The sequence below is a fragment of the Akebia trifoliata genome, chromosome 13 (assembly GCF_017979445.1).
Source record: "Akebia trifoliata isolate Shusen 1 chromosome 13, ASM1797944v1, whole genome shotgun sequence".
In the NCBI taxonomy this organism is placed as follows: Eukaryota; Viridiplantae; Streptophyta; class Magnoliopsida; order Ranunculales; family Lardizabalaceae; genus Akebia; species Akebia trifoliata.
The window spans coordinates 85,114-109,969 of NC_141387.1; the positions used below are offsets into that span (position 1 = coordinate 85,114).

At 35.9% G+C, this 24,856-nt stretch overlaps 2 protein-coding genes and 1 pseudogene across 7 annotated transcripts; 1 reads left to right on the forward strand and 2 right to left on the reverse strand.

Moving 5' to 3' along the window:
• Nucleotides 1-1,846: 1,846 nt before the first annotated feature.
• LOC147387016 (GPI-anchored protein LLG1-like) lies at nucleotides 1,847-4,769 on the reverse strand. Its single transcript, XM_086420457.1, has 3 exons — nucleotides 4,590-4,769; nucleotides 4,422-4,478; nucleotides 1,847-3,054 (listed from the first exon to the last, which is right to left on the reverse strand). Exons 1-3 carry the CDS (start codon nucleotides 4,663-4,665, stop codon nucleotides 2,699-2,701), a joined length of 489 nt encoding a protein of 162 aa, XP_086276583.1. The 5' UTR covers nucleotides 4,666-4,769; the 3' UTR covers nucleotides 1,847-2,698.
• Nucleotides 4,770-6,324: 1,555 nt separating this feature from the next.
• On the reverse strand, nucleotides 6,325-14,579 carry LOC147387017 (phosphatidylinositol/phosphatidylcholine transfer protein SFH13-like). 4 transcript variants are annotated; one of them, XM_086420367.1, is made up of 16 exons: nucleotides 14,365-14,579; nucleotides 13,554-13,583; nucleotides 13,155-13,255; nucleotides 12,603-12,906; nucleotides 12,037-12,136; nucleotides 10,894-11,160; nucleotides 10,429-10,506; nucleotides 10,246-10,347; nucleotides 10,111-10,160; nucleotides 9,920-10,019; nucleotides 9,733-9,828; nucleotides 9,514-9,627; nucleotides 8,689-8,848; nucleotides 7,493-7,875; nucleotides 7,330-7,404; nucleotides 6,325-6,671 (listed from the first exon to the last, which is right to left on the reverse strand). In XM_086420367.1, the coding sequence occupies exons 3-16, from the start codon at nucleotides 13,159-13,161 to the stop codon at nucleotides 6,651-6,653; spliced, it is 1,857 nt and encodes a 618-aa protein (XP_086276493.1). In that variant the 5' UTR covers nucleotides 13,162-13,255; nucleotides 13,554-13,583; nucleotides 14,365-14,579; the 3' UTR covers nucleotides 6,325-6,650. The 4 variants fall into 4 exon arrangements, with proteins under 4 accessions (XP_086276493.1, XP_086276492.1, XP_086276494.1 ...); XM_086420366.1 differs by lacking the exon at nucleotides 14,365-14,579 and adding an exon at nucleotides 14,146-14,358; XM_086420368.1 differs by lacking the exon at nucleotides 13,554-13,583.
• A 4,943-nt stretch (nucleotides 14,580-19,522) lies between these two features.
• LOC147387018 (transmembrane 9 superfamily member 12 pseudogene) lies at nucleotides 19,523-22,823 on the forward strand (annotated as a pseudogene). Of its 2 annotated transcripts, none has more exons than XR_015171289.1 (2): nucleotides 19,523-19,861; nucleotides 20,325-22,823. The product of XR_015171289.1 is annotated as a transmembrane 9 superfamily member 12 pseudogene, transcript variant X1 (transcript). The 2 variants fall into 2 exon arrangements; XR_015171290.1 differs by having other exon boundaries at nucleotides 20,341-22,823.
• The last annotated feature ends 2,033 nt before the right edge of the window (nucleotides 22,824-24,856 follow it).

Below are 24,856 nucleotides of genomic sequence, written 5' to 3' on the forward strand. Positions count from 1 at the left end.
ACTAAACAAACAAACACATCAAAATTTCCAGCATTTCTACAAAATGCAATTGAATATCCACAAAACACGAGAAACAGCCTAGACAAAAATGGACATCTTTTTTTAAAATTTGCATTATCAATAATGGATTTTCATGGAAAAGAAATCATATATAGGCAAATAGAAAAAAATATAAATAAAAATAAATAAATAATTGACCTTTAGTTGACTGAAGGAGGGTTCGACTAGCAGGTCCACGAGATTGAAAGACAACATCTACAAACATCCATCAAAATTGAGAATCAGTAAGTTTTGAAGAATTGACAGATGTATTAGAATTTGGAATCAAATAACCTGAAATGAAGGCTAAAGTGACCAAACCCGTGAAAAGGAAGAGACAAGCTGATAAGCTGTAATTCCACGCCATTTAAATTTTTTTTTTTTTTTCTTTCTTTCGGAGATCTTTCGATCTCCTTTTTCCAACGCACAGAAGGAAAGAGAGGGAGAGAAGAACGTAGGAGAACAAAACCAGACTCACATCTCACATCTCACACCTATGGAAGAGGTCTGAGAGGCTGACAGTCAACACACCCTTAAGAAATGGGATTAATCTGTCACCCACTAAAATATTATACTACAGTGCACATGAAACAACCACAAACCATTACCTCAGAGTGTTTTTTCTTTTTTTTTCTAACCGAGTGTCCAGGCCAACTTGCACGCACCACGACTAATCTCGGGGAGGACTACCACAGCAGCCTACCGCCATGGTCCCAGTTAAATTATGAGAAAAATCCAAACAAGAGAGTCATGATTTTAAATATAATTTTATAGTGTTCGAAGATTTAATCATAAGATTCATTTGTCTCAGTGTAAAAAATTTCTACGACATTTTTCCATTAATAGTATTTGGATCGTAAATTTGAAACTTCCCCTTAAGAAATTTTTTTCCATTCCTCTGATAGGTACTTAGATATTTTTTTCGTCATGTCTCTTAGAACTCAGTAATTTCAACAACATTTTTCCATTAATAAAGGATTTGGGTCGTAAAGCCTAAATCCGGAAAATATACTAGACTTTGATTCTTGCTTAATTTTCAAAATTATAAAAATATCATTTTTTTTTTAATTATGTAATCTTCAAAAGCCCCTTAATAAATATTTTAATTTTAAATTACAAAAAAAAAAAAAAAAAAAAAAATCCCTTTTGATGTGTTTGCGCATGCCACCTAATGGTAGTTATTTAGGATGATGCTGAAGTAATATTAAAATATACATCGATTGTACATTCCGATGAGGTGGTGCACATATAACCATAGATGCTTTTCATTGAGATCAAAATGTCACAAATCGATGTATAGTTCAATGTTACTCCAATACAACTCAATTATTTAACGTGAGAGTGAGAGCCACCTTCTAGTAATTATTTAGAGTCGTGATAAATAGTGGGATACTCCCTCTCCTGATGTGATATGTACTAAACCATTGATCATTTTGCCTCGGGATACTCAACTGCATATTTATAAATATGTGTATCCTAAGGCAATAAATCTATGGTTCTAACACATGCCATGTCAGGAGAGTATTTTGAGTATGCCACTATGCACAAAAACATAGATCTTTTTCTTCTAGATGCACCAAGTAAAAAAAGATGCATGGTTCTATGCAAATGCCACGTCAATAGCATCAGTTTTGGGAGTCATTTTATCATTAGCCAATTATTTAACTTGAGAGCAAGTGAATCATACATATTGAATAGTATTAGCATCTCAACTCTTTTATGAGTGTGTGTGTGTGACAGAGCCCTGATTTGTAATTCGGAATCGGTAGTGAAAAAAAGGATCTCGAATGTCTTGAGGATGCCCATCTCCCAACCAATCCATAGTGATTGACTTCAACATTAGCATAAAAACGCCACCCAACATATACCAAAATCCAAGGTGATGCCAAAACATTTACAATCGCATTACATTCTCAACAATTTTCATTTATACCATGTCATAATTCCAATTCCATTTGGAGAACAACCACCCGTGCGTGTATGTAACTGTAAAGAATTTCATAACTACCATTTCTGATAGCAAGATAGAAAATTCACAACAGGGTGTGCCTTGCACTTCATCCGTGGAAAGAGATGCAAATGAGGCCTCTGGCAAACACATTTTTGGCAACAACCCTCAACTCACTGTCATATCCGATGGCCAAAGACTTTCTATGTTTCTTTCCCTCGGTCCAACTCATAGCTTACTCCAACTGCTTCAAACTTTCAACAGAATATTCTCCTTCGCCGCAACAAAAAACCTCACTGACATTATAGGGTGTGTGGAAATCTGAGGCAGGTCATAAAACCACTATAAAAGATTGGATTGGTTGTAAACACGTATCCAGTAACCGAGAAAATGAATGAACCTAATTTGAGGGAACATTAGACACTATAGTTAAAATAAAAACATAAGTGTGGTAAAACTTGGGAGACAGTTTCAAACACTACTAGATTCCATGGTCAAGACCCAGTCTGCACATATGTAATTAATTATGAAAAATATACATATAGTTTAATCTTTAATTAAAAGAACATCAGGTCTGGTAAGAAGGTCTAGATACAGAAAATACAACATGAGCAGAACATCCGACCTCAAGGATAATTGCAATTTTCAGAAGTTAAGAAGTAATCAACCATGCACACTTTGGGGGAGACTTGCATCTGATCCTCAGAACGGTTAGAATAATAACACTAGAAAGCCAACTGAGAGCACTAGAAATGGGGAGAGAGTCTGGAAAATCAAACCTCTGCTTGCATCAGCAACAGATTCAGTAGGTGCTGGAGTGGGACATTCAAGTCCTTCCTTCCCTTCCCGGCACTCGCTGGCAAACAGTCCAGGAGGATATTTCCCGTAGAGGTTTATGTAGCTGAACATGGTTGCGGCACAGTTATTTGTGAGGTCACTTATGTCATCTGCATATGCGCATGCAAATTCCTTGAAAGCAGCACAACAGAGCTTAGCTGGGTACTGAGGCCCTTTGCACTGGCTTGTGAGGACAGTGTAGTTCAGGTTCTCGAAGTTCACTGAGCATTCTGCAAATGGTTAGGGTAAAAGTTATCGATAATTCTTTTTAAGAGCTCAATTATCTAATAATGCAAAAGTTTCCATGTTTTGGGTCAAGATTTCACTTTTTCTCTATTCACTTCTTTCCTGGTATCATTTAAAAATTTTGGACAGTTTTTGCTAATAATCTGCATAAAGAACTAGGTTTATAGATTGTAAACAGAAATTCAACATATGTATGCCCAAATATTCATCATATAAACACAAGGACAATGTGTCTTCATATCTTTCTTTTTCCTTGTCAGTATTGGATTACTGGATACCAGAATATAAAAAAATTAAAGATTTGAGAGTCCAGAGAATTGGAAGTTGTCAGATTGGGCATTAATGGGCATGACCTCAAGGTTTCGGCTATTTGCAAGGGCTGATTTACAGTGGGGGCACTTACCTCCTCAAGAATTTTCAAATTCTATGGATTAGTGAGCTATTGCAACAGATTTTAGCGGTGGATAAAAAAATCTGCCACCATTGCCCCCACAATTTTTTTTCCACTCTTAGTTGTCCACACAAAAAAATTTCTACTCTTGGTTGCCCACACATGGGCAAAATCCTGGCTATTTGACTAAGTTTTTAACCATTGAATTTGAAGAATTCTCAAAGAAAATGCTATTGCAGATCCCAATAGCAGAACATTTACTGAACAGAAGACCAAACTTTAGATAGTATTTAATGGATTCATGCAGCCAACCCAGACTATTGGGAGAAGGCTTTCATGATGATTTGTTTTAATTGTGTATAGTTATCAATTCCATCTCACGAGAACACGTGCGAGTGAGTCTATTAAATTCAAACAAAGTCAATTCCATCTCACATTATAATCTTGTAACTAACCGAATGGACTGCAACTATATACAAAACAATTCTAACTGAAATAGAGAATGACAAACTAAGAATGCTCACAAAAAACCATGTTAATAGATTGACATACGTGTGTGTTACTCAGCACACAAAGAAACATAAAATTGAACCTTAGCAGACAACAAAATAAACAGAGAAAGTCTCAGCTATGGCAATTGAATCTTTTTCTACGTAAAATTCAGAGTTACTCATACTTGTACTCAGTTAATCTATATTCTTTTACTTCCTAATATTGCACCCAAAAAAAAAATCAAGACTGAGAAATCCGAAATATCTCAACAAGCCCCTGACCTTACCATACTAAACAAACAAACACATCAAAATTTGCAGCATTTCTACAAAATGCAATTGAATATCCACAAAACACGAGAAACAGCCTAGACAAAAATGGACATCTTTTTTTTTTTTAATTTGCATTATCAATAATGGATTTTTCATGGAAAAGAAATCATATATTGGCAAATAGAAAAAAATTGACCTTTAATTGGTTGAAGGAGTGTTCGACTAGCAGGTCCACGAGATTGAAAGACAACATCTACAAACATCCATCAAAATAGAGAATCAGAAAGTTTTGAAGAAGAAAAGAAACCCCTCGAAAGCTACAAATGGAAATTGAGAGATGTATTAGGATTTGGAATCAAATAACCTGAAATGAAGGCTGAAGTGGCCAAACCCGTGTAAAGGAAGAAAAGACAAGCTGATAAGCTGTAATTCCACGCCATTTATGCTTCTTTTTTTTTTCTTCCTTGGAGATCTTTAGATCTCCTTTTTCCAACGCACAGAAGGAAAGAGAGGGATAGAAGAACATAGGAGAACAAAACGGAGAATATATTCCCAAAAAAAAAAACCTGGGTTTCGAGCGTGAAAGGAGGAGACCCGCATGACTGCGTCGCTGACTCTCTAGAATGAAGGAGAGGTTTGTGGTGCTTATGTATATCAGCGAATAACAAAAGGATGATCTGCTGTAATCAGAGATATTTCGATTTTGGATTTTGGATTTTGGAACCCCACACTGACTTCACATCTCACATCTATGGAAGAGGTTTGAGAGGTTGACAGTTAACAGTTAACACACCCTTAAGTAATGGGACTATAGTATTAGACTATCGAACGCATGGAACAATCACAAACCATTACCTCATTTCCAAATTTTATATACTTTATAGTGGAGTCATAGAGTTATATTGCTTGGTGTTAGAACCTACTTATTAACATGCCCACGCAAACAAGAGAGTAATGATTTTAAATAGACTTTTACATTTTTCCATTAATAGTATTTGGATTGTAAAGTTAAACTTCCCCTTAAGAAATTTTTTTCTATTCCTCTGATAGGTTTTTTCGTCATGTCTCTTAGAACTCAGAATTTTCTATGACATTTTTCTGTTAATAAAGGATTTGGGTTGTAAAGCTTAAATCCGGATGATATCGTATCGGGGCTTTGGTTCTTGCTCAGTTTTCAAAATTATAAAAATATCCTCTCTCTTTTTTTTTTTTTAATTATATAATCTTCAAAAACCCTTTAATAAATATCTTTATTTTAAATTACTAAGAAAAAAAAACCATTTTGATGTGTTTGAGCATGCCACTTAATGGCAGATATTTAGGATAATGTCTTTATTTTAAATTACTAAGAAAAAAAAACCATTTTGATGTGTTTGAGCATGCCACTTAATGGCAGATATTTAGGATAATGCTGAAGTAACATTAAAATGTCCATCGATTGTACATTCTAATGTAGTTGTGCACACATAACCATAGATGCTTTTCATCAAAATCAAAATGTCACAAATCGATGTATATTTCAATGTTACTCCAACACAACTCAATTATTTAACGTGAGAGTGAGGGCCACCTTCTAGTAATTATTTAGAGTCGTGATAAACAGACGCTAATGTCATACTCCCTCTCCTGACATGACATATGCTAAACCATTGATCATTTTGCCTCGGATACACAACTTCATATTTATATAAATGTGTATCCCAAGGCAATAAATCTATGGTTCTAACACATGCCACGTCAAGAGAGTATTTTGAGTATGCCATAGATCTTTTTCTTCTAGATACACTTATAAGTATAAAAAAAGATCCGTGGTTCTATGCAAATGTCACATCAATAGCATCAGTTTTGTGAGTCATTTTATCATTAGCCAATTATTTAACTTGACAACAAGGGAATCATAAATATTGAATAGTATTAGCATCTCAACTCTTTGTGTGTGTGTGTGTGGTGTGTGTGCAGAGCCCTGATTTGTAATTAGGAATCTTTAGTGAAAAAAAGGATCTCGAGTGTCTTGAGGATGCCCATCTCCCAACCAATCCATAGTGATTGACTTCAACATTAGCATAAAAATGCCACCCAACAAATACCCAAATCCAAGGTGATGCCAAAACATTTACAATTGCATTATATTCTCAACAATTTTCATTTATACCATGTCATAATTCCAATTCCATTTGGAGAACCACTACCCATGCGTGTATGTAACTGTAAAGAATTTCATAACTACCATTTCTCATAACAAGATAGAAAAATCACAACAGGGTGTGCCTTGCACTTCATCCGTGGAAAGAGATGCAAATGAGGCCTCTGGCAAACACATTTTTGGCAACAACCCTCAACTCACTATACATATCCGATGGCCAAAGACTTCCTATGTTTCTTTCCCTCGGTCCAACTCATAGCTTACTCCAACAGCTTTTAACTTTCAACAGAATATTCTCCTTCGCTGCAACAAAAACCTCACTGACATTATAGGGTGTGTGTGGAAATCTGAGGCAGGTCATAAAACCACTATAAAAGATTGGATTGGTTGTAAACACTTATTCAGTAACCAAGAAAATGAATGAACCTAATTTGAGGGAACATTAAACACTATAGTTAAAACAAAAACAGAAGTGTGGTAAAACTTGGGAGACAGTTTCAAACGCTACTAGCAAATTTCCAAGTCTCTCCCAATCTTAAAATTCAAATGGTCATAAAGATGCCACCCAAACTAAGTCCATCAACTAATCAGTTGCTGAAGACAAATATACAGAAAAAGAAAATAGAGGCGCGCGAGCATGTGAGCGTGCTCGTGTGTGGGGCGTGTGGCTGTGTGTGTGTGGGCATTGGTGGGTGTGTTGGTTTTCTTGGGTATTGGGCAGGATCCTTTCAGATATTAATAAAATTAGGCTTGCCACCTTAATCCAAGTTTAAGGAGGTGAATTTGATTTGCAATTCTAAGGGAAGACACTTAATACTGTTGAGATATAGGTTGTCAATTAAACGAGTCCAAATTTACAAAGCACTCTCCGAGTGAAAGGTGCTTTAGAATAATGGAAAAAGCTTATTTGCAGATCTACAATTCTTGGGAACAAAAGAGTAATTTCTGTAAACCAGCATACCCGAAATTTAGACTCCCGCAGACTCTCCAGCATCTCTGAGATTTCCAGTTGCTTCATCACTGTAGCATGTATTACCTGAGAAAGAATAAGCAGATAAGAAATATGATGGAACAATAGATGGAGTTACAATTCAAACGTCTAAAACAGGTCAAATAAGGCTTACTTTCTTTGTTTTCTCAAGGTCAAACTCAACAGATTTAATCCGATCCAAAGATTCAACGAGCATCTGGTCCTTCTCCAGTGGAATCTCAGAGGACTTGGTGCTAAGCTCCCCGAATAATTGCTCCAGCCTTTGAAGACGCTGTAAACATGGAAGAATACGGTCTTCTTCCTTCACAGCTTCTGCAACAGGAGGATTGCCGTCTGGACTGGGCTCCAAAGAATTAGAGGGATGAGCATTTCCCTGCCTCCTTCCAAGTCCACTACGTAGAATACGGAGGAAGGCAAGTAGCTTGACCACAAAAGCTACCAGCACTCGTGATATACACCGAATGGTTTTGCTCACTGTGTCCTTAACAGTAAAGAACCTATTGACGACCAGGGTACCTGAAAGAACGCATTAAATATAAATACCAACACAGAATAATTGGGGAAAGAGCTGAAAAATAAAGATCTGGATTAGCTCCAATTCCACTTAATATTCTCTAAATCTCTCAATATTCTATATGTCACCATGTACATATAAGGAAAGAGTTCTGGGTTTGAATTAGCTGAAAAGCAAGGATTTGGATTAGGTACAGTTCTACTAGTTCTCTATTATATACAGCGAAAATGGACCCTTTTGAGACATTTTATCATTTTGGCCATATTTTACCAAAATGACTATGTACTATTAACTCGTGATAATACCATTATTTAGTACAGTTGTGCAATGTATGGATGGCAGTATTGCAATCATCCCTTAAGATGGCTAAATGTACAATACTGCTAAGCTATCCCATTTGCAACCACCATATCTGCCCGTTTCTTCTTTCCTCTTTTTTTTGATAGGTAAGAGGGTAAAGGTGAGGTTTCATTTCAAGTCTATTGTATCACTGCTCACAGACTTTACCAACTCACCAATTTGGCACCTTCACGATCTTTTCTTTCCTCTCTTAAAATGTAATTCTATGTCTTGAACTTTTTAAAATCCATTCATTCATTATAAAAAATAGTATCAGTAAAAGGAAATAACTAAGCAATGCTATTTCTCGAGTAACACGCGCATTCCCTCTGATATTCACTAAATGTCTTGGTAGTATATAATGTCAACATGTAACCTCCAAAGCAGGCTATCTAGAAAAAAAATCTTTTTTTTTTTCATTTCGGAAAACATTCCAAAATATCAGATAAATAATACTTTAGAAATGCATTAATTACCTTCTGTCTTTGATGTTTCACCCCTGGGGTTCCCCTGATCAACAATTCCAAATGACCGATTCTCAAAAGATCCAACTCCTTGGCTACAGTCCACAGCTTTATCAACCACAGAAAAATGGTCGTCACAACTGTAGTAAGCAGTTGGATCTGATGCCCTGACCTGTGGCAAATATGAACATCAGGGACAATGTCTCTAAATGAAGGGTAGTCGCCATTGATCGACAGTTCAACTATAAGATAATCCACTTTCCTGGAGAAGTTATGCATCAAATGCAATAAACAGAATGCAAATATATTATGAAGATAACCTAAGATTTACTTATCAACTACCTAACCTTGGGATCCCATCCTTCTATTTTCACCATTAATTAATGATTACACGTTCAGTTTTTTATTTGAACTTATGTCATGTATAGCATGTTTGTATTCTTTCTAATGTCCAGATTTTTGTTTAACATGTTTAGGTATATTCTACTATTCCTAATTATTCCCTAAGTTTCTCTATTTTAAGTGATTTATCTTGATTATTTTTTAAATCCTTTTGTTCTTAGAGTAATGCTTATGACTTCGCTTGTTGCATGACATGTTGCTTCACTTCAGTTCTCAATTTCCAATAATCATCTACAAATACAAAGTAAGATAAGCAGAAAAGAAGCAAACTGATGTGCATTTTTCTACTTATCAAAAAAAGAGATTAGTTTTAACACTAAAATATGAAAAGACTTAATTATCCTTGAGATCTCAAGGGAACATATGCTTCCAATAAGCATCACAGAAAATATCTAATTATGCACATGAAACTGGATCACCAGTCACAAAACTCACTTCTTCATGAACTGGGGCCAACCGTATAGACCCAGAACTCGTTACTCCAATAGGCGAGCAAGGGTCATCAACATCTGATCCTGATTCAGCCGCTGATGTATCACTACTTCTTCCCTAATTGATTGAAACCGACCAAATTACTAGGGACCAAAATAACAAATGAACAAAACAAAACAAAAAATTGGGCTTAATATCAATGTCAGAGGTCGAAATTCTTGCCTTCAATGGACGTATCTTATAAGAGTTTGTTCTCTGCTCCTCTCCAGATGTTCTTGTGCTTTGCCTCACGAAACTTGCTTCCGCATCATGTACAAGCTACAAAAGATATGACAGGGTTCAGTGCAAGCTAGATGTATCCCATGCTGGTATAGAAGAAAATAGCCAGTCAAACACGGAAGGAACCTACCCTCATTATTTCAGGGTCGTTCCATGGTCCTTTATTTGACTTGAGGCACCCTCCTTCAGCTGAGCACGTGCACGAGCCACCCAAGAAATCAGGAAGTTGGCTGAAAAAGAAAGCACCAAAGGAGTTAAAAGGCAGTCTATAAAAATAAATCCATAAATAAACAGCAAAAACTGAAGAGGAAATTCACAGACCTCGAGTCAATGGTTTCTAGCAGTTTACTAGAAGACTTGTGTTCCAGCACCTGCAAGTCCAAACAATGAAATGAAGGCCACTTGAGCTGCAGAATAGTAGAAATTGATACAAATTCCAAAAGTTTCTTTTTTTACTTGTATCTTTGAAATGGTCTTTGGGTCAAGAAATTTCTTGGCAGTAGCATAAAGCATCTTGAAGGCAGAACCAGCATTAACAATGAACATCCTATGTAGTGTCTGCATGAAAGAGGAGTGAAAAACACTTATATGTCATGATAACTTTTACTGAGACTAAATTCATGAGAAAGAGTCGAGTACCTCAGGGTAGTAGTTGCTATCTATCTTAGCCATACCAGACAGGAGGTCTGCTGCAGTCCTGTTGAAATTCTTCATACCCTGCATCTCAAAATATGAACCTGACTGATTACTTGTGCAAACAACCCTATCATCAATACATCAAGAAACTTCCCACCTAAGATCTATAAATTAACAGGAATCCTTTTCATAAGTGCATCCATTGTCAAAGATACAAGTTGCGAAACAAAACTGATAACTAGCCAAGAGAGTTGAATGTGAAAACCCATTCAGCTGTGAGATTTAATAAGGACCACATCATATGTAAATCTTTATAAGCAGACACCAGATCAAATTTAGATCTTAGAGGCTTTGTCATTTCTTGAGATAGGACGGTTCCACGACTTCCTTTTCATAAGATACAACATTATAATAGACTAACTGCAACATGCACAAAGCAAACAACAGATCAAGCTCGTCATTACATACCAAGCCTTGCACATCCAAAATAGTTGTTGTTGAACCAATGTGTCTCTTAGCTGCAATCGAACATGCTGGAAACTTCTCTTGTAGAGCCTTCTCAAACTCTTGTACATGATATTTTAAATAGCGGTCCACCGTGGTAATGCGCATAAGTCTACTTGGGTGAGCCTTCCCAAGCCTCTCTATATAGATCGGTCTTCCTTCTTTATCAACTCCATGGTACCCTTGCGGATAATATTGCAAAACTTCCTCCAACTCTTCAAATTTGAAATCCTTCAAATTAGTTCAATATGTGATTAGGTTAATGAAAATATTGAATTAGAAGATGCCATTAAAATGATTATAGATAGCCAAAAGGATGATCTTGAATCTCAACGACATCCGTTCGATTCACATGATATTCACACTAATGATCATAAGATGCTGCTCCAATTGACTACCAAATACATTTACACCACATGATTAACATACCAAATCAAGTTAATAGTCAACTCAAAGATGTGGTAATATATCGAATCCACATTGTGTGACAACTGACAAACTAGAAGAAGCATCTAGAAAAGTCACTAGAAAGAAGATGGTCTGTGCATGTTACCTGCAAATTCATTCCCATTTTTCCTAAAATCGTAAACCCCACTCCATTCTGGGCTATGTGAAGAGATGCCATTGAGCATCTCTATGAAGACAGGGTAAGCATTTGGTTGAGTCCTTTTGCTCTTTTTTGCTTTTGACTTTGATTATAATGTTGGTCTTGCATACGCTGGATTTCTTTCTGCAGGTGGTCTAACACCCCTGGGGAAACTCTCTCCCTTTGGACAAGCCTTTCTTCCTATGTCTTTCCATTTAAATAGGAATCCAGTTGAAATGTGAATTTCTGTCATTTGATATTTATAAAAAATCTCAACAATTCCATTTGAGGTTTGAAAACAAAGAAATTTTCCATCATCTATGTGTATTGGGTATTAAAGGTTTGAGAAAGCAATATTCATAATGAATCATTCTACAATCTCAAGAGACCTCTGCCATATCAAGAAGGAAGAATCTGTACTCAATTAAAAATGTTATGTGCTGGAGCAGTTCTAGACCTACAAAAGAAAAGTCTAAAGACTTTATTAACATAAAGTTAACAATACGCACTAAACTACTCACCTCCAGTATGGTATCTGTTCCATATTCTTTTCTCCATTGAAGCATTTCTTCCCACATTTGGACTGTTTTATCAATGTTGAATTCTCTAGCTTTCAAGAATCTGTACCAGGACAAGGGAATAGTTGAGAATCAAAGGTAACTAACCAGAGAAAGGAAACCAAACAAGAACCTTAATTTCACTTCATCATAGAGCCAACTATACTGAATGAAGTCTTATTTGCAGTTTGATGACAAAATTGCTTCTCTTAAATTTTATGGGTACTTTGATGTCTTCAATGGTGCTAAAAGCTGGACTGAAAGGGTTTATCATTTAAAGACATCGTTTGCCAGTTTAGCACCAATATTTGGAGCCTTTTGTGGATAAGCAAACATGAAGGCACAAAATGGGCAACATCCAAAAGAATGGAATATAAAATTTTAGTTTGTGCACATTGAAAAGTTGTGCAAATCACATTTGGCAGACCAGTTTGCATACCCCTCATTTATTCAAGGAATTTGAATTATGTAGTCAAGCCAACCAGTTCACATAATGGGAAATTCCGTATATATTAAAAGAAGACACTTACCTCAACAGTGAATGATAGTCATCGTGCCTAGGCAACAATGAATCTCGGGCAAGGAGTCTCTCACGCAATTCATGGACTACAATCTCCTCCTTTGCATCATGTATATCTTCTATGGAAACTGATGAAACCCTAAAATCAATTTTCCTTTTCCCTCGTTTCTTGAGAGAATGACTAAACTTGTTCGAAGCATTTATCGCCTTCTTCTTGAGAGCTCCAATTTTTGTCCGACGTCTCTCATCTTCTGAGTTTTCCACATCCGACCGCCGTTCTCTTATTTCATCATGAGAGCTATGTCCTTCCAAGCCTTCAATGTGAAAAGAAGGGATGGGGTGTCAAAGGAGGGTAGTGGGAACAAAATCTTTTTAGTTGTGAAGAATAAAGAATGCAACTTCACTAATCCACTACTACTAACAATAGCAACCAATTTTTATTTATAACATTCTTCAATCCTTACTAATATTCGATCGTAAACCATAACGAACTTATAAAATGTATCTTCAGATTGACTCTAAAGATAAAAGCAAAGGCATTCTATTATCTGAATAAACTTACCTGACATTTCCGTCGAATGTATGAAAAAGAAGTTAGGGCCCTGAGCTGAGCTTTAAAGATCTAACTGAGTTCAAGAAAACTCATTGAATTCCAAATTCCATCTACAGCAACAAAACCAACATAAGCAATCAAATAAATCTACCAATGTAAATCATCCAATACGCATCCAAGTAAGGTGTAAGTATTATTAGACGATTTCTTCATATTGATGGAACATCATAAAAATAAAATATTAAAAGGGAAAAAATTATCCAGTAGTTCTATGTGAAAACTAAGTGTCCCGTTTGTATTGCCCAGGAAAAAAAAGATTTTTAAGATGTTATTTTGCATAAAATGACAATCAGAATAGACCCCAGTGATAAAAAAGAAAACATTTAAAAGAAAAACATTGAAACTTACATTGGGAAAGCCCATCTAATCAAGTGACATCTGCAATAAATTGCAAAAGGAACACTGTTACAAGTGTTTATTAGCATAGAACAGTCCAAATATGAAATGCATCCAATATTCGTGATTGGAACAACCTATCCCAAAAAAAAAAAAAAAAAAAATCTTGAAACTTGAAAGAAACAGATAATGATTTCATCTTCCACAGATCCTAAACATGAACATCTAAATTCAACTAAAAATCCAAAAAAAGAGAAAGAAAACCTTAAAACCCCATCCAAAAGTCCAAATTCAGAAAAAAAGAACCCGAAAACTAACATTCAAAAGAGCTTCCGAAACAATTTAATACAGTAAATCGTACAAAATCTGAATCTCTTCAGCCATTACTTCTATATATTCCACAATAAATATCGTGAAACCGACCGACACTGAATTAAATCCAAATAATGGCAGTAAACTTAACAAACAATAATCTTGAGAAACGTAAACAAAAGATCATATTCTACAAATTAAAAACAATTTCCGAAAACAGTAAATCTATTATTTTTATAATAATAATAATAAATAAATAAAAAAACAGAGAGAGAGAATTGAAGTATAATACCATTCTAGAAAAACCTAAATTGAGAGGTGGAATCGCAATTCAAATCCCAAATCAACGATAGATGCGCAGGAAATCCATGAAAATCGGAGAGATATTTTTGAGATTGTGAGATTCTAAGGAGATAAATTGTCTAGGGTTTTGTAAAATGGAGGAAAATCCGATTTCCTCTCTTTCTCTCTCTAAGATGAGAGGAAATTCGAAGGTTGAGCGCTTCTTTACCTTGCTTTTTCGCCACCTCTCTCTGTCTCCTACTGTCTATATACGTGTCCTGTTTTTCTCTTTTAAGAAGAAGAAAAAACATAAAATAAAATAGCTTAAGTAAGAATCGGGCCGACGGTGGCTGGATCGGCGAGTTAAGTTGTAAAATCTACGCCAGGAAATATTTGAGAGTGCAGAATGGTATATAATACTTAATATCTGTTACTTTTTGTGGGTGGACAACTTTTCCTCAACAAACAAATTCGATCCGGAATTGAAGATAAAGTGATTTGTAAAAAAGAAGAGAGGGAGAGAGAGTGAGCTGCTATTTGCACACCTATTTTTACTTATTACATACCCCTGGTTAAAGAGTAAAACACACTCTTCAACAATTACAAAGGTTTAGTTCAAATTATGATCTCAACATTACAAAATTTTATAATACTCGTTTCAAACAATTACTTATCATTAGTCTTAAGACTTTTGCATTGGACCGCCCTGATAACATTAAATCTTACAAGATTCAACATCAAATTATGTTATTTGGGGTAGAGGTGACTCCAACATGACTGGACTAGATAAGATGTAAATTAAAATTAATAGTTAAATGTGAACCCTCGTATGAACGGTCCATGATTTGTGTTTCAATGATGGGCATGATGTCACGTTCAAGCGATAAATTTATAAACTTAAGGTAGATTGAGTTTGCTATACTTCTTAGGCAAAAGATAAAGAATAATGATTTTTTCTAACGCCCCTCTCTGACAAACACTCCCTAACATGGCATGGGCTAGAAGCCTAGAACCATAGATTATTTTTCCTGTGAGACATAACTGTACATCCCCATAAATGTGTGGTTTGTACCCCATTTTTACTTATTACATACCCCTGGTTAAAGAGTAAAACACACTCTTCAACAATTACAAAGGTTTAGTTCAAATTATGATCTCAACATTACAAAAATTTATAATACTCGTTTCAAACAATTACTTATCATTAGTCTTAAGACTTTTGCATTGGACCGCCCTGATAACATTAAATCTTACAAGATTCAACATCAAATTATGTTATTTGGGGTAGAGGTGACTCCAACATGACTGGACTAGATAAGATGTAAATTAAAATTAATAGTTAAATGTGAAACCCTCATATGAACGGTCCATGATTTGTGTTTCAATGATGGGCATGATGTCACGTTCAAGCGATAAATTTATAAACTTAAGGTAGATTGAGTTTGCTATACTTCTTAGGCAAAAGATAAAGAATAATGATTTTTCTAACGCCCCTCTCTGACAAACACTCCCTAACATGGCATGGGCTAGAAGCCTAGAACCATAGATTATTTTTCCTTGTGATACATAACTGTACATCCCCATAAATGTGTGGTTTTGTATCCCCAGGAAAAAAATCTATGGTTCTAACCCATGCCATGTCAAGGAGCACATGTAGAGGGGGCATCAGAAACTCACGACATACCAACATCAACTTATAATTAGTGGTTCTTAGTTCTCTATTTCAGTAGTTTTCATCAAACGTTTAGAATTTAACCGAAAGAAAATTCATAATTATGAGAAAAATGTTCTAAATCCTAAAATTATTTTTGGTGCCTAAGTGTACTAGTCAAAAAGAGAAACACATGGAGGAGACTAGCTAGGAATCGGATTCCATCCCAACTCCCCACATTACATGGTTGAGCTAAATAATCAGAACTGAGAGATAGGACTTCATTCCTAACCACCATTTGATATTGATGCACCACCGTCTATTATTTTATTTTTAATGCTGCTTGTGTCATCATCCATGCACGAGAAGTTGTGGTTTCGTCACAGTGTTGGCACTGTGTGTATTTTAGGCGTTCTAAGTGTCCTTAGGACCACATTCAAGAAAAGTGATACCGTGCACACATTAGGTGTGCTGATAGTGGCATTAGTCATTGTCACACTTAATAAACATATATGTGGTAAAATTTTCATAGGCCTTTGTACTCAACCGTACACATGTCCCAACACAATTTGTTGGTAAATACTTCAACCAATGGACTAGTATGCAAGATGTCGAAATTATTATAACTACCTATCCAGGAGTGGAGCCAAGATTTTTAGTCATTGGGGGCTAATTACTTACTATGGTCAACCAATAAACTCGATTTCCTTATATGCATATATTAGATTCATCACTGACTTAGTAAGATTTCAAATCTTACTTAGTGTTGTTGAGCTCATCTTTAGGCATCCAAAAACATGATTATCATAGGTGGGATGTAGAGAAAAAAAAAGATTGATCTACTTTGAATCTTTTTAGGAAAAAAGTTATTTTTCACTATTGAATTTTTATTTTAAGTTTAGAGGTTCGGTGGGATTTTGATAGCCCATTTTCAAAACCTCGAATCAAGTCTAAAATAAAATAAAATAAATTGATTTTTTTTTCTCTTTTAAATATGAGTTTTTCCATGAAATCTAGAGGGTTTGTGATGTTGAATTGTGTGAAAGATATTTTTCAAACAAGCAACACGTGAAAATCTCAAGGAATTTAAGTCAAAGGACCGAATTACATGATAACTTAACCGATCATCCAACCTATCGGTGAAGTCGATTTGCCAAGCTTCAAAGGTGAGAAGCCTAGAACAAATTCCATAAAGTGGAAATCAATGTGAATCCCTAAATAGATGTAACCGCTCATATGGGAATAATAGAGAATATCTGGAAAAAATCTAAGAGAAGAGACCCCTATAAATACAAATGTGCAACACGCCAAAAAAATATGCAATTTTCTCTCTGAAACTACTCTACACTACTTGTGCGAGAAATTCTAACTTAGACGTCGAAGTGCTGTTGTTGCAAGCTTTCCCATAAGCATAGAAATATGAGAGTTTTTTTTATTAATTAGGAGATAGAGCAAATTTCTGCATCTACAAATTATATTGATAATTCATTTAAGCTAACGAAACTTAGTAAGATTTGAAATCTTACTAAGTAAGGGAAGTGTTTCTTTAATTTTGTTTTATGTGCATTGCCAATGAGAGCTTTACATAACATCAGCTTGAAAAACAGGACTATTTCTTATAGGGATCAAAGAGTAGAGGCTAATAACCTATTTTATATATTTTTTTAAAGTTGAGTGGGGGCCATTCGTACCTTCTTGGCTCCACCCCTGCATCTATCTATCCTAAATCATCCCTTAATTAGGATATTTAAGCCCCCATGAGTGTGACCAACCAGGCTTATCAAGAAAGCAATTCCCATTCTAAAATATAGTCCATATATTGGGTTTAGATTTCACTTAAATATTTGGATAGATTTCACTTAAGTAATTTTTATTGCTGATTATCATGCATTTTTCCTAAAGTTGTCAATTATATAATATTTTAACCATGGCGTGGTTGGTGTTAGCTCCACTATGTATTTAACAAAATTATTTCTCTATCAAAGCAACTTCGTGCTTATTCGAATATTAGAGTAAGAAGACGGAAAATAGGGACTATATTGGATGAGAATATGACATTTCTTTACTTTAAGAATACGAATATATACTTAACTAAAAAGAATTTGAAAACTGATTTTTTGTTTAACAATCATTAATTTTTAATGAGAGGATTATAAATCATAAGGGGCATAGATAGAGTTGTTAAAGAGATGAATTGTGAGTAGTAGTTATCTCATCCCATCTTTATCTCTTGAGAATAGGGATGTACATTTTACCTCAAATGTGTTATTCGAACCCAATCAAAATCGAAAAAAATTAGTTCGAGTCTGGTTTACCCCTCCAAAATCGAACCAAACTAAATAAAATTCAAAATTTTGAAATTTTCAAAATATTTTGAATCCCCACCTCCCCTACTATTAGATCTTAAGGATAAGGATGTACATTTTACCTGAAACTTGTTACTTGAACCTAATTGAAATCGAAAAAAAATCAGTTCGAGTCTGATTTACCCTTCCAAATCGGACCAAACTAAAAAAAATTCAAAATTTTGAATCCTCTCCCCCTCCTTACTAAAGATCTTGAGGATAGGGATGTACATTTTACCTAAAACCTGTTACTCGGACCCAATCGAAATAAAAAAAATAGTTCGAGTTTGATTTGCCCCTCCAAAATTGGACCGAACTAAAATAAAATTCAAAATTTTGAATCCCCCGCCCTACTATAAGTTATATAATTAATATTTATATATATATATATAAGATTTATATAGTTATAATTTTATATTTATGACTTATAATTTGAAGTTCAGATCCATGCAAACCTAGGCCGAATCGAAATCTGTTATCTAGAAAATTCAAAAAAATTATGAAATTTGAATTTGATTTTTGAATTTTCGATTATACCTAAAATTTTTTGTTTGATATGAATTCGATTCAAGTATTTAGAATTTGAATCAGGATCAAACTCAACCCTGAAATTTTTTATTTGGTCTATATTTTAGCCAAATTCAAATAAAACTTGAATTTTTTTTTTTCAACTCGGTTAACCCAATGTACATCCCCACTTGAGGATGGATGTTTTTGGTCTTATTGTGTCAAAAGTAAAGATTTTTCTCCTTCATCCAAGTCTCAAATGTGGGTTGTGGCTTTACATCAAACATATGATTGAGATAAGATATCAATATTTGTGTTGAATAATGAAAAATAATTCTATTTTCTAGTATTTTCAAAGCAAAGTTAGAATCTTCAACGTTAAGTTAGTCAACAAGAAGTTTCCAGCAAAAATAGATAACTTCAAAGTATTTTGGCTTTTATTTATTTTTATTTTATAATTTCAAAGTCCAATCCCTCAGAAAAAAAAAAAATAATAATAATAAGTACTAGTCAAATGGTAAGGATAGTGGTGTTGTTTTCAGCCACACTGTAACAAAACGGATGTCACGTGAGGTTCTTTTTGCCTTTCTGTCATCTCTGCAGCAAAACGATGATAAAAGTTCTATTCCTCGCCTTGATATCGGCGCTCTGATTTTTTACTGAATCGAAGAAAAAATATATATAATTTGAGAGAGAGAGAGAGAGTGAGAGAATTTAAGTTGGAGCTCTGATTTTTACGGAACCCAAAAAATATATATCATGATGGCCATATAATTTGAGAGAGAGATCTCAACATCACACTAGATTAATCCTAGGGCTTGGAATAGAAATTCTTAAGTACTAGGTAGGCCTTTAAAGGTTATGGAGAGACACGTGGCATTACCATGTTGAAATACACCAACTAAGCAAGTCAGCATTCATTAGTGGCCTCTTGCTATGCTTCTTCTCATTCCTCCAATACATTTTTTTGATTGATTAAGGGAAAATACTGGTCAACCCATTGATTGATTCTCTCCGTCAACATGACCGTTGGACGAAAGGACTTCCCAATAGAAATGTATCCCTGGGAAAGGATCTCTAGGAATTTTGTTTTTTTTCTCCGAAATCCCAATGGTCATGTCGATGGAGGACCTCGATCGAGACTAAAAAAGTCCTTGGTTAAGGAAAATGCTAACTATCTACGTGATTGTCAGGATGTCACGGATTTCCCAAAAAAAAATCTGGTACGTCTTCGATCCCTAGATCGCATTTTGTTTTTTTTAAAGATTTTTTCGGTTAGATTTAGTGATTTCAATGTGAAATTCAAGTGATTCTTGAGTTTATTTGGCTAGATCATTCCTTTCTATTGTTTGATATGTTGTTCGTTCTTTCTATGGATGTTTTATTGCTTTGTTTTTTGGGTTTTATGGATTGATGTGGTGAGGTTCTCCGCTCGTCTGTTTTATGAACCTTAATTATCTTGTTAGAAAGTTTGATTTGGTTTTTTAGATTTATTTTTTGTAGATTTCAATTAAAATAATGACACCGTGTTGTACTGATCTATAGATCTCTAATCTGAACACTAAAACACGGCTTTTCTTATTGATTGATTGATTGATTTTTTTTTTTTTAGTTTGTAATTCTATGCTGCTATGTTGAAGTAGAGAAATGATCTTCTCAGTTTTTTTTAATTATCTGTCATTGTAGATTGATCTATTTTCAGAGGATCGATTGTTGGAAACTGGTTATATAAGTTAAGTTTGTCTTCGAAAGATCTAGATCTGACTTTGGATATGTCTCAGAATATCTCTTAGATTGGAAGAATACCTGAGAAACTGATTGGTGTTTCATGGCTTCCTCATCGATCTCAATGATTATGCCTTCAGTTTACCAGATTTTCCTATCTGTGGTTCTTTTCGCATGTGTATGCAATGCGTTTTATCTGCCAGAAAGCTACATGCACACATATTCAACAGGCGATCCAATATTCGCTAAAGTTAATTCCTTGACGTCGATTGTAACCGAGCTCCCTTTTAGCTATTACAGCCTTCCTTACTGCAAACCAGCAGGAGGGATAAAGAAAAGTGCGGAGAATTTAGGGCAACTCCTTATGGGAGATCAGATTGACAACTCCCCATATCGGTTCCGCATGAACACAAATGAGTCTGTTTATCTATGCACTACGAACCAACTAAACGAGCATGAAGTGAAGCTTATGAAACAGAGAACCCGTGATCTATATCAGGTGAATATGATTCTTGATAATTTACCAGCGATGAGGTTTGCCAAGCAAAGTGGTATCACCATTCAATGGACCGGATTTCCAGTTGGTTATACCCCACTCCAGAGTAATGAAGATTACATCATCAATCATCTGAAATTTAAGGTTTTGGTTCATGAAAATGAAGGTTGTGGTGTAGAGATAATTGGTACTGGAGAGGAAGGCCTTGGGGTAATTGCAGAAGCTGAAAAAGGGAAGGCATCTGGGTACGAGATAGTTGGGTTTGAGGTTATCCCATGCAGTGTTAAACATGATCCGCAGGCTATGTCAAAGCTGAAAATGTATGACAATATTGACCGTGTAAGCTGTCCCGTAGAACTTGACAAATCTCAGATAATCAGGGAGCAAGAACATGTTTCGTTTACGTATGAGGTTGAATTTGTAAAGAGTAATATCCGATGGCCTTCTCGGTGGGATGCTTATTTGAAGATGGAAGGTGCCCGCGTGCATTGGTTCTCAATCATGAACTCGCTGATGGTTATCTTTTTTTTAGCTGGTATTGTCTTTGTCAAAATCTTACGGACGGTGAGGAGGGATTTGACAAGGTATGAGGGACTTGACAAAGAAGCTCAAGCGCAGATGAATGAGGACCCTTCGGGGTGGAAGCTTGTTGTGGGTGATGTGTTTAGAGAGCCTAATTGCTCAAAGCTGCTCTGTGTGATGGTTGGAGATGGGATCCAGATCACAGGGATGGCTGTTGTAACCATTGTTTTTGCTGCTTTTGGCTTCATGTCGCCAGCTTCTCGAGGAATGCTCTTGACTGGCATGATACTTCTGTATTTTTTCCTCGGCATAGTGGCTGGGTATGTCGGTGTTCGTCTATGGAGAACTATCAAGGGAACTTCGGAAGGGTGGAGGTCAGTATCTTGGTCGGTTGCATGTTTCTTCCCTGGAATAGTCTTCACCGTTCTTACTGCACTGAACTTCATACTTTGGGGCAGCAAGAGCACTGGGGCTATCCCAATCTCCTTGTATTTTGAACTATTGTCCCTCTGGTTCTGTATATCAGTACCACTCACGCTATTGGGAGGCTTCTTGGGGACACGGGCAGAGGCTATTCAGTACCCCGTGCGAACCAACCTGATCCCTAGAGAAATACCTACATGGAAGTACCCTTCTTGGCTTCTTGTTCTTGGTGCTGGGATCCTTCCCTTTGGAACACTATTCATCGAACTCTTCTTCATCCTTTCTAGCATCTGGCTTGGGAGGTTCTATTACGTATTTGGGTTCTTGCTCATTGTCCTCTGCTTGCTTGTAGTTGTGTGTGCTGAGGTGTCGGTGATTCTTACCTACATGCACCTATGTGTGGAGGATTGGCAGTGGTGGTGGAAAGCATTCTATGCCTCTGGTTCGGTTGCCCTTTATGTGTTCCTTTACTCCATCAATTACCTGGTATTCGACTTACGGAGTTTGAGTGGGCCTGTTTCAGCTACACTCTACCTTGGTTATTCATTGATCATGGCGGTTGCAATCATGTTGTCTACTGGCACTATCGGCTTTCTCCTGTCATTCTATTTTGTTCATTACCTTTTCTCATCTGTTAAGATTGGCTAGAAGTCACGAAGTTTAATGAGTCCTTCAGTACCTCCTGCCATCATTAAAACTCCTTTTTTTTGTTTTTTTTTTGTTTTAGCCTTGCAACAGTAGATATTTTATGGTTTACAAAGCTCTTAGCTGACCGATTCTGATGAAGCTGGTAAATGGTTGGAGTCCGGTGCTTCAGATGATTGCCCTGAAATCTCGGTTTTTTAGTTTATCGTCCATGCTTCATGTAGGTTGTGTGGTCTTTATAATAGCTATGCAGTTGAGATTTAGGTGTCTTCTCAACGTGTTATGTAGACCTTTATTCAGGCTTCATTTTGGATCACATGTTAGCAGTTTATTTACATTGTTATTGGAAACTTAAGATCACTTGGGTTTTTCTATGTTTGTTGTCTCAATTTTTTATTCATTTTATCATATGGAAGTACTAGGTAGGCAAAGTTGTGGTATTCTGTTTTTGTACTCCAGTAATTTACCTACAAAACAAATTGAAAGACTCCTCAAGTGGTGGGTCATTACTTGCATGTGCCTTAGTTGATCATTCCATCCGTCACTTTTGACCAAAATGCTGGCTGTCCACCAGAAATTTAGGATACTTGTACAATAGCTTTCATTCTATTTTGAAATGGACTGTACTCTTAGGATATGTATTATTGATTTAGGATGTGCTGACATCTGTAGATTGCCCAGTACACTAAGTGGGCCACTAGGCTCCACTGAATCATCCATTCGTCTGACAGACTAATTCTAGATTCTTAAGTAGTATGATGGTGTAAACATACTCCTTAGGTTAAAAGAGGTTTTAGATTGGATCTATTTATGACTTTTGGAAAGAATTTTGTTGGCAGAGTCTTCTCTTAATTTCTTTTTTGCTCTTCTTAGCATCATTCTCAAGTAATCCAAGTGGAGTAAATTGGTGAATGATATACTGCAGCAAACCATCTGGGACACAGCACAATGCTTAGAAAACCTATGACAATCGATTTTGATTTGTTAGCAGTATTTTGAGTACAGATGAGTATGCGGACTGAGCACTAGGGTGGGTTAATAGGAAACTCTCGGCAGGTGGGTATTTGGCATCCCCTTGTGCCACATTGAACAATGAAATATTTATCACCCGAACAGAGGTAATTCCTGCAATTACGAAATCAAGAAATAAAAGAGTAGGTGCCTTCTTTCTTCTTCTTTTTTTCCACTTTTTCTTGAAGTTCAACTTATGAAAATTGACAATAAGAGTTAATTACAACTCAATTGTTTTGGTTGGATGTAAAACGATCACCAACATGCTGTGTCTTGGTGACAGCCCATCCCCAGTAATATACAGGGAGAATTATCCTAGAACGTATGACTGTCCAAACACACACACACACACACACACACACACACACACGCACACAAAAAAAGAGTTAGACAAACCACCTGTTTCACTTCATGCACCTAAGATGCCCGAGCAAGGTTCTCACAATAGTACTTTCTGAAATCTAGAGTAGGTATATTCCAAAGTCGTACCCAAAATTCCTTGAAAGGGGTCTCCATAACCAAAGGTAGTTCCAACAACTGTTGACGGAAAGGGCCAAATCATCATATCTAGAAATCAGTGGGGTATCCTAGAATAGATTGATAGACCAAACTCACACATTCCAGTTGACGTATGAAGGCAACCAATCTACAGACTGTGGAGGATAAAAAGGTTGTGCTGATGTGTGCCTCTATAGCTCATCAATGGTAGGGGCACCTCAACACAAGTGTTGTATGTACAGAACAATGCGCCAAGATGTAACCAAAACCAAGAAAATAAAGCATAAACCAAATCCAAACAGCTAAAGATCCAGATGCACATACCATAATAGACATCCAAGAACATGTCCCAGTTAAAGACACAACCACTTAACAGAGATGACCTGACCCCCAAAAAAAAAAAACAGCATGTCAACTATGAGTTCTCATTCCAATCCCCTTTTCTCTTTCTTATTTACTGCTAGGATAGAACATGACTATTACTAACAGAATTTTTTCTGAAGGGCTCTCCTTAACCCATAGCATATTTCTGGGTCCAGGATCGAGAGCGGTCGACTCATACTTGGCTCTGTCACTCTTGTACATGTGGGCAATCTCGGGCACAAGGGGATCATCAGGATTTGGATCCGTTGGCAGTGAGCAGATTGATAAAAGAACCTGCAAGACTCACTTGTCGGTGTTGTGGCTAAATTGCTAACTTAAATTTATAGAATTTAATACCATTATAAAATAAGAATTTGCCATGTTAGCCAATATCCGATCTTTATAAAATAATTATAATAATAATAATATATAAATAAAAGCAGTTGGACATTAACTCGGACAGATATCCAATCCAAGTCTCAACTTGAAAAACAGGACTACTTCTAATATGGATCAAAGAATAGAGGCTAATAAC

Coding starts and splice junctions, on each gene's coding strand:
- LOC147387016 (XM_086420457.1), bottom strand. CDS start 4,665: ATGGCGTGGAATTACAGCTTATCAGCTTGTCTTTTCTTCCTTTACACG. Junction 4,479..4,589: donor CACTTCAGCCTTCATTTCAG/GTTATTTGATTC, acceptor GGATGTTTGTAG/ATGTTGTCTTTCAATCTCGT. Junction 3,055..4,421: donor ACTCCTTCAACCAATTAAAG/GTCAATTTTTTT, acceptor AACCATTTGCAG/AATGCTCAGTGAACTTCGAG.
- LOC147387017 (XM_086420368.1), bottom strand. Junction 11,161..12,036: donor GAACAGATACCATACTGGAG/GTGAGTAGTTTA, acceptor ACTAATTTGAAG/GATTTCAAATTTGAAGAGTT. Junction 9,628..9,732: donor ATAAGATACGTCCATTGAAG/GCAAGAATTTCG, acceptor TCAATCAATTAG/GGAAGAAGTAGTGATACATC.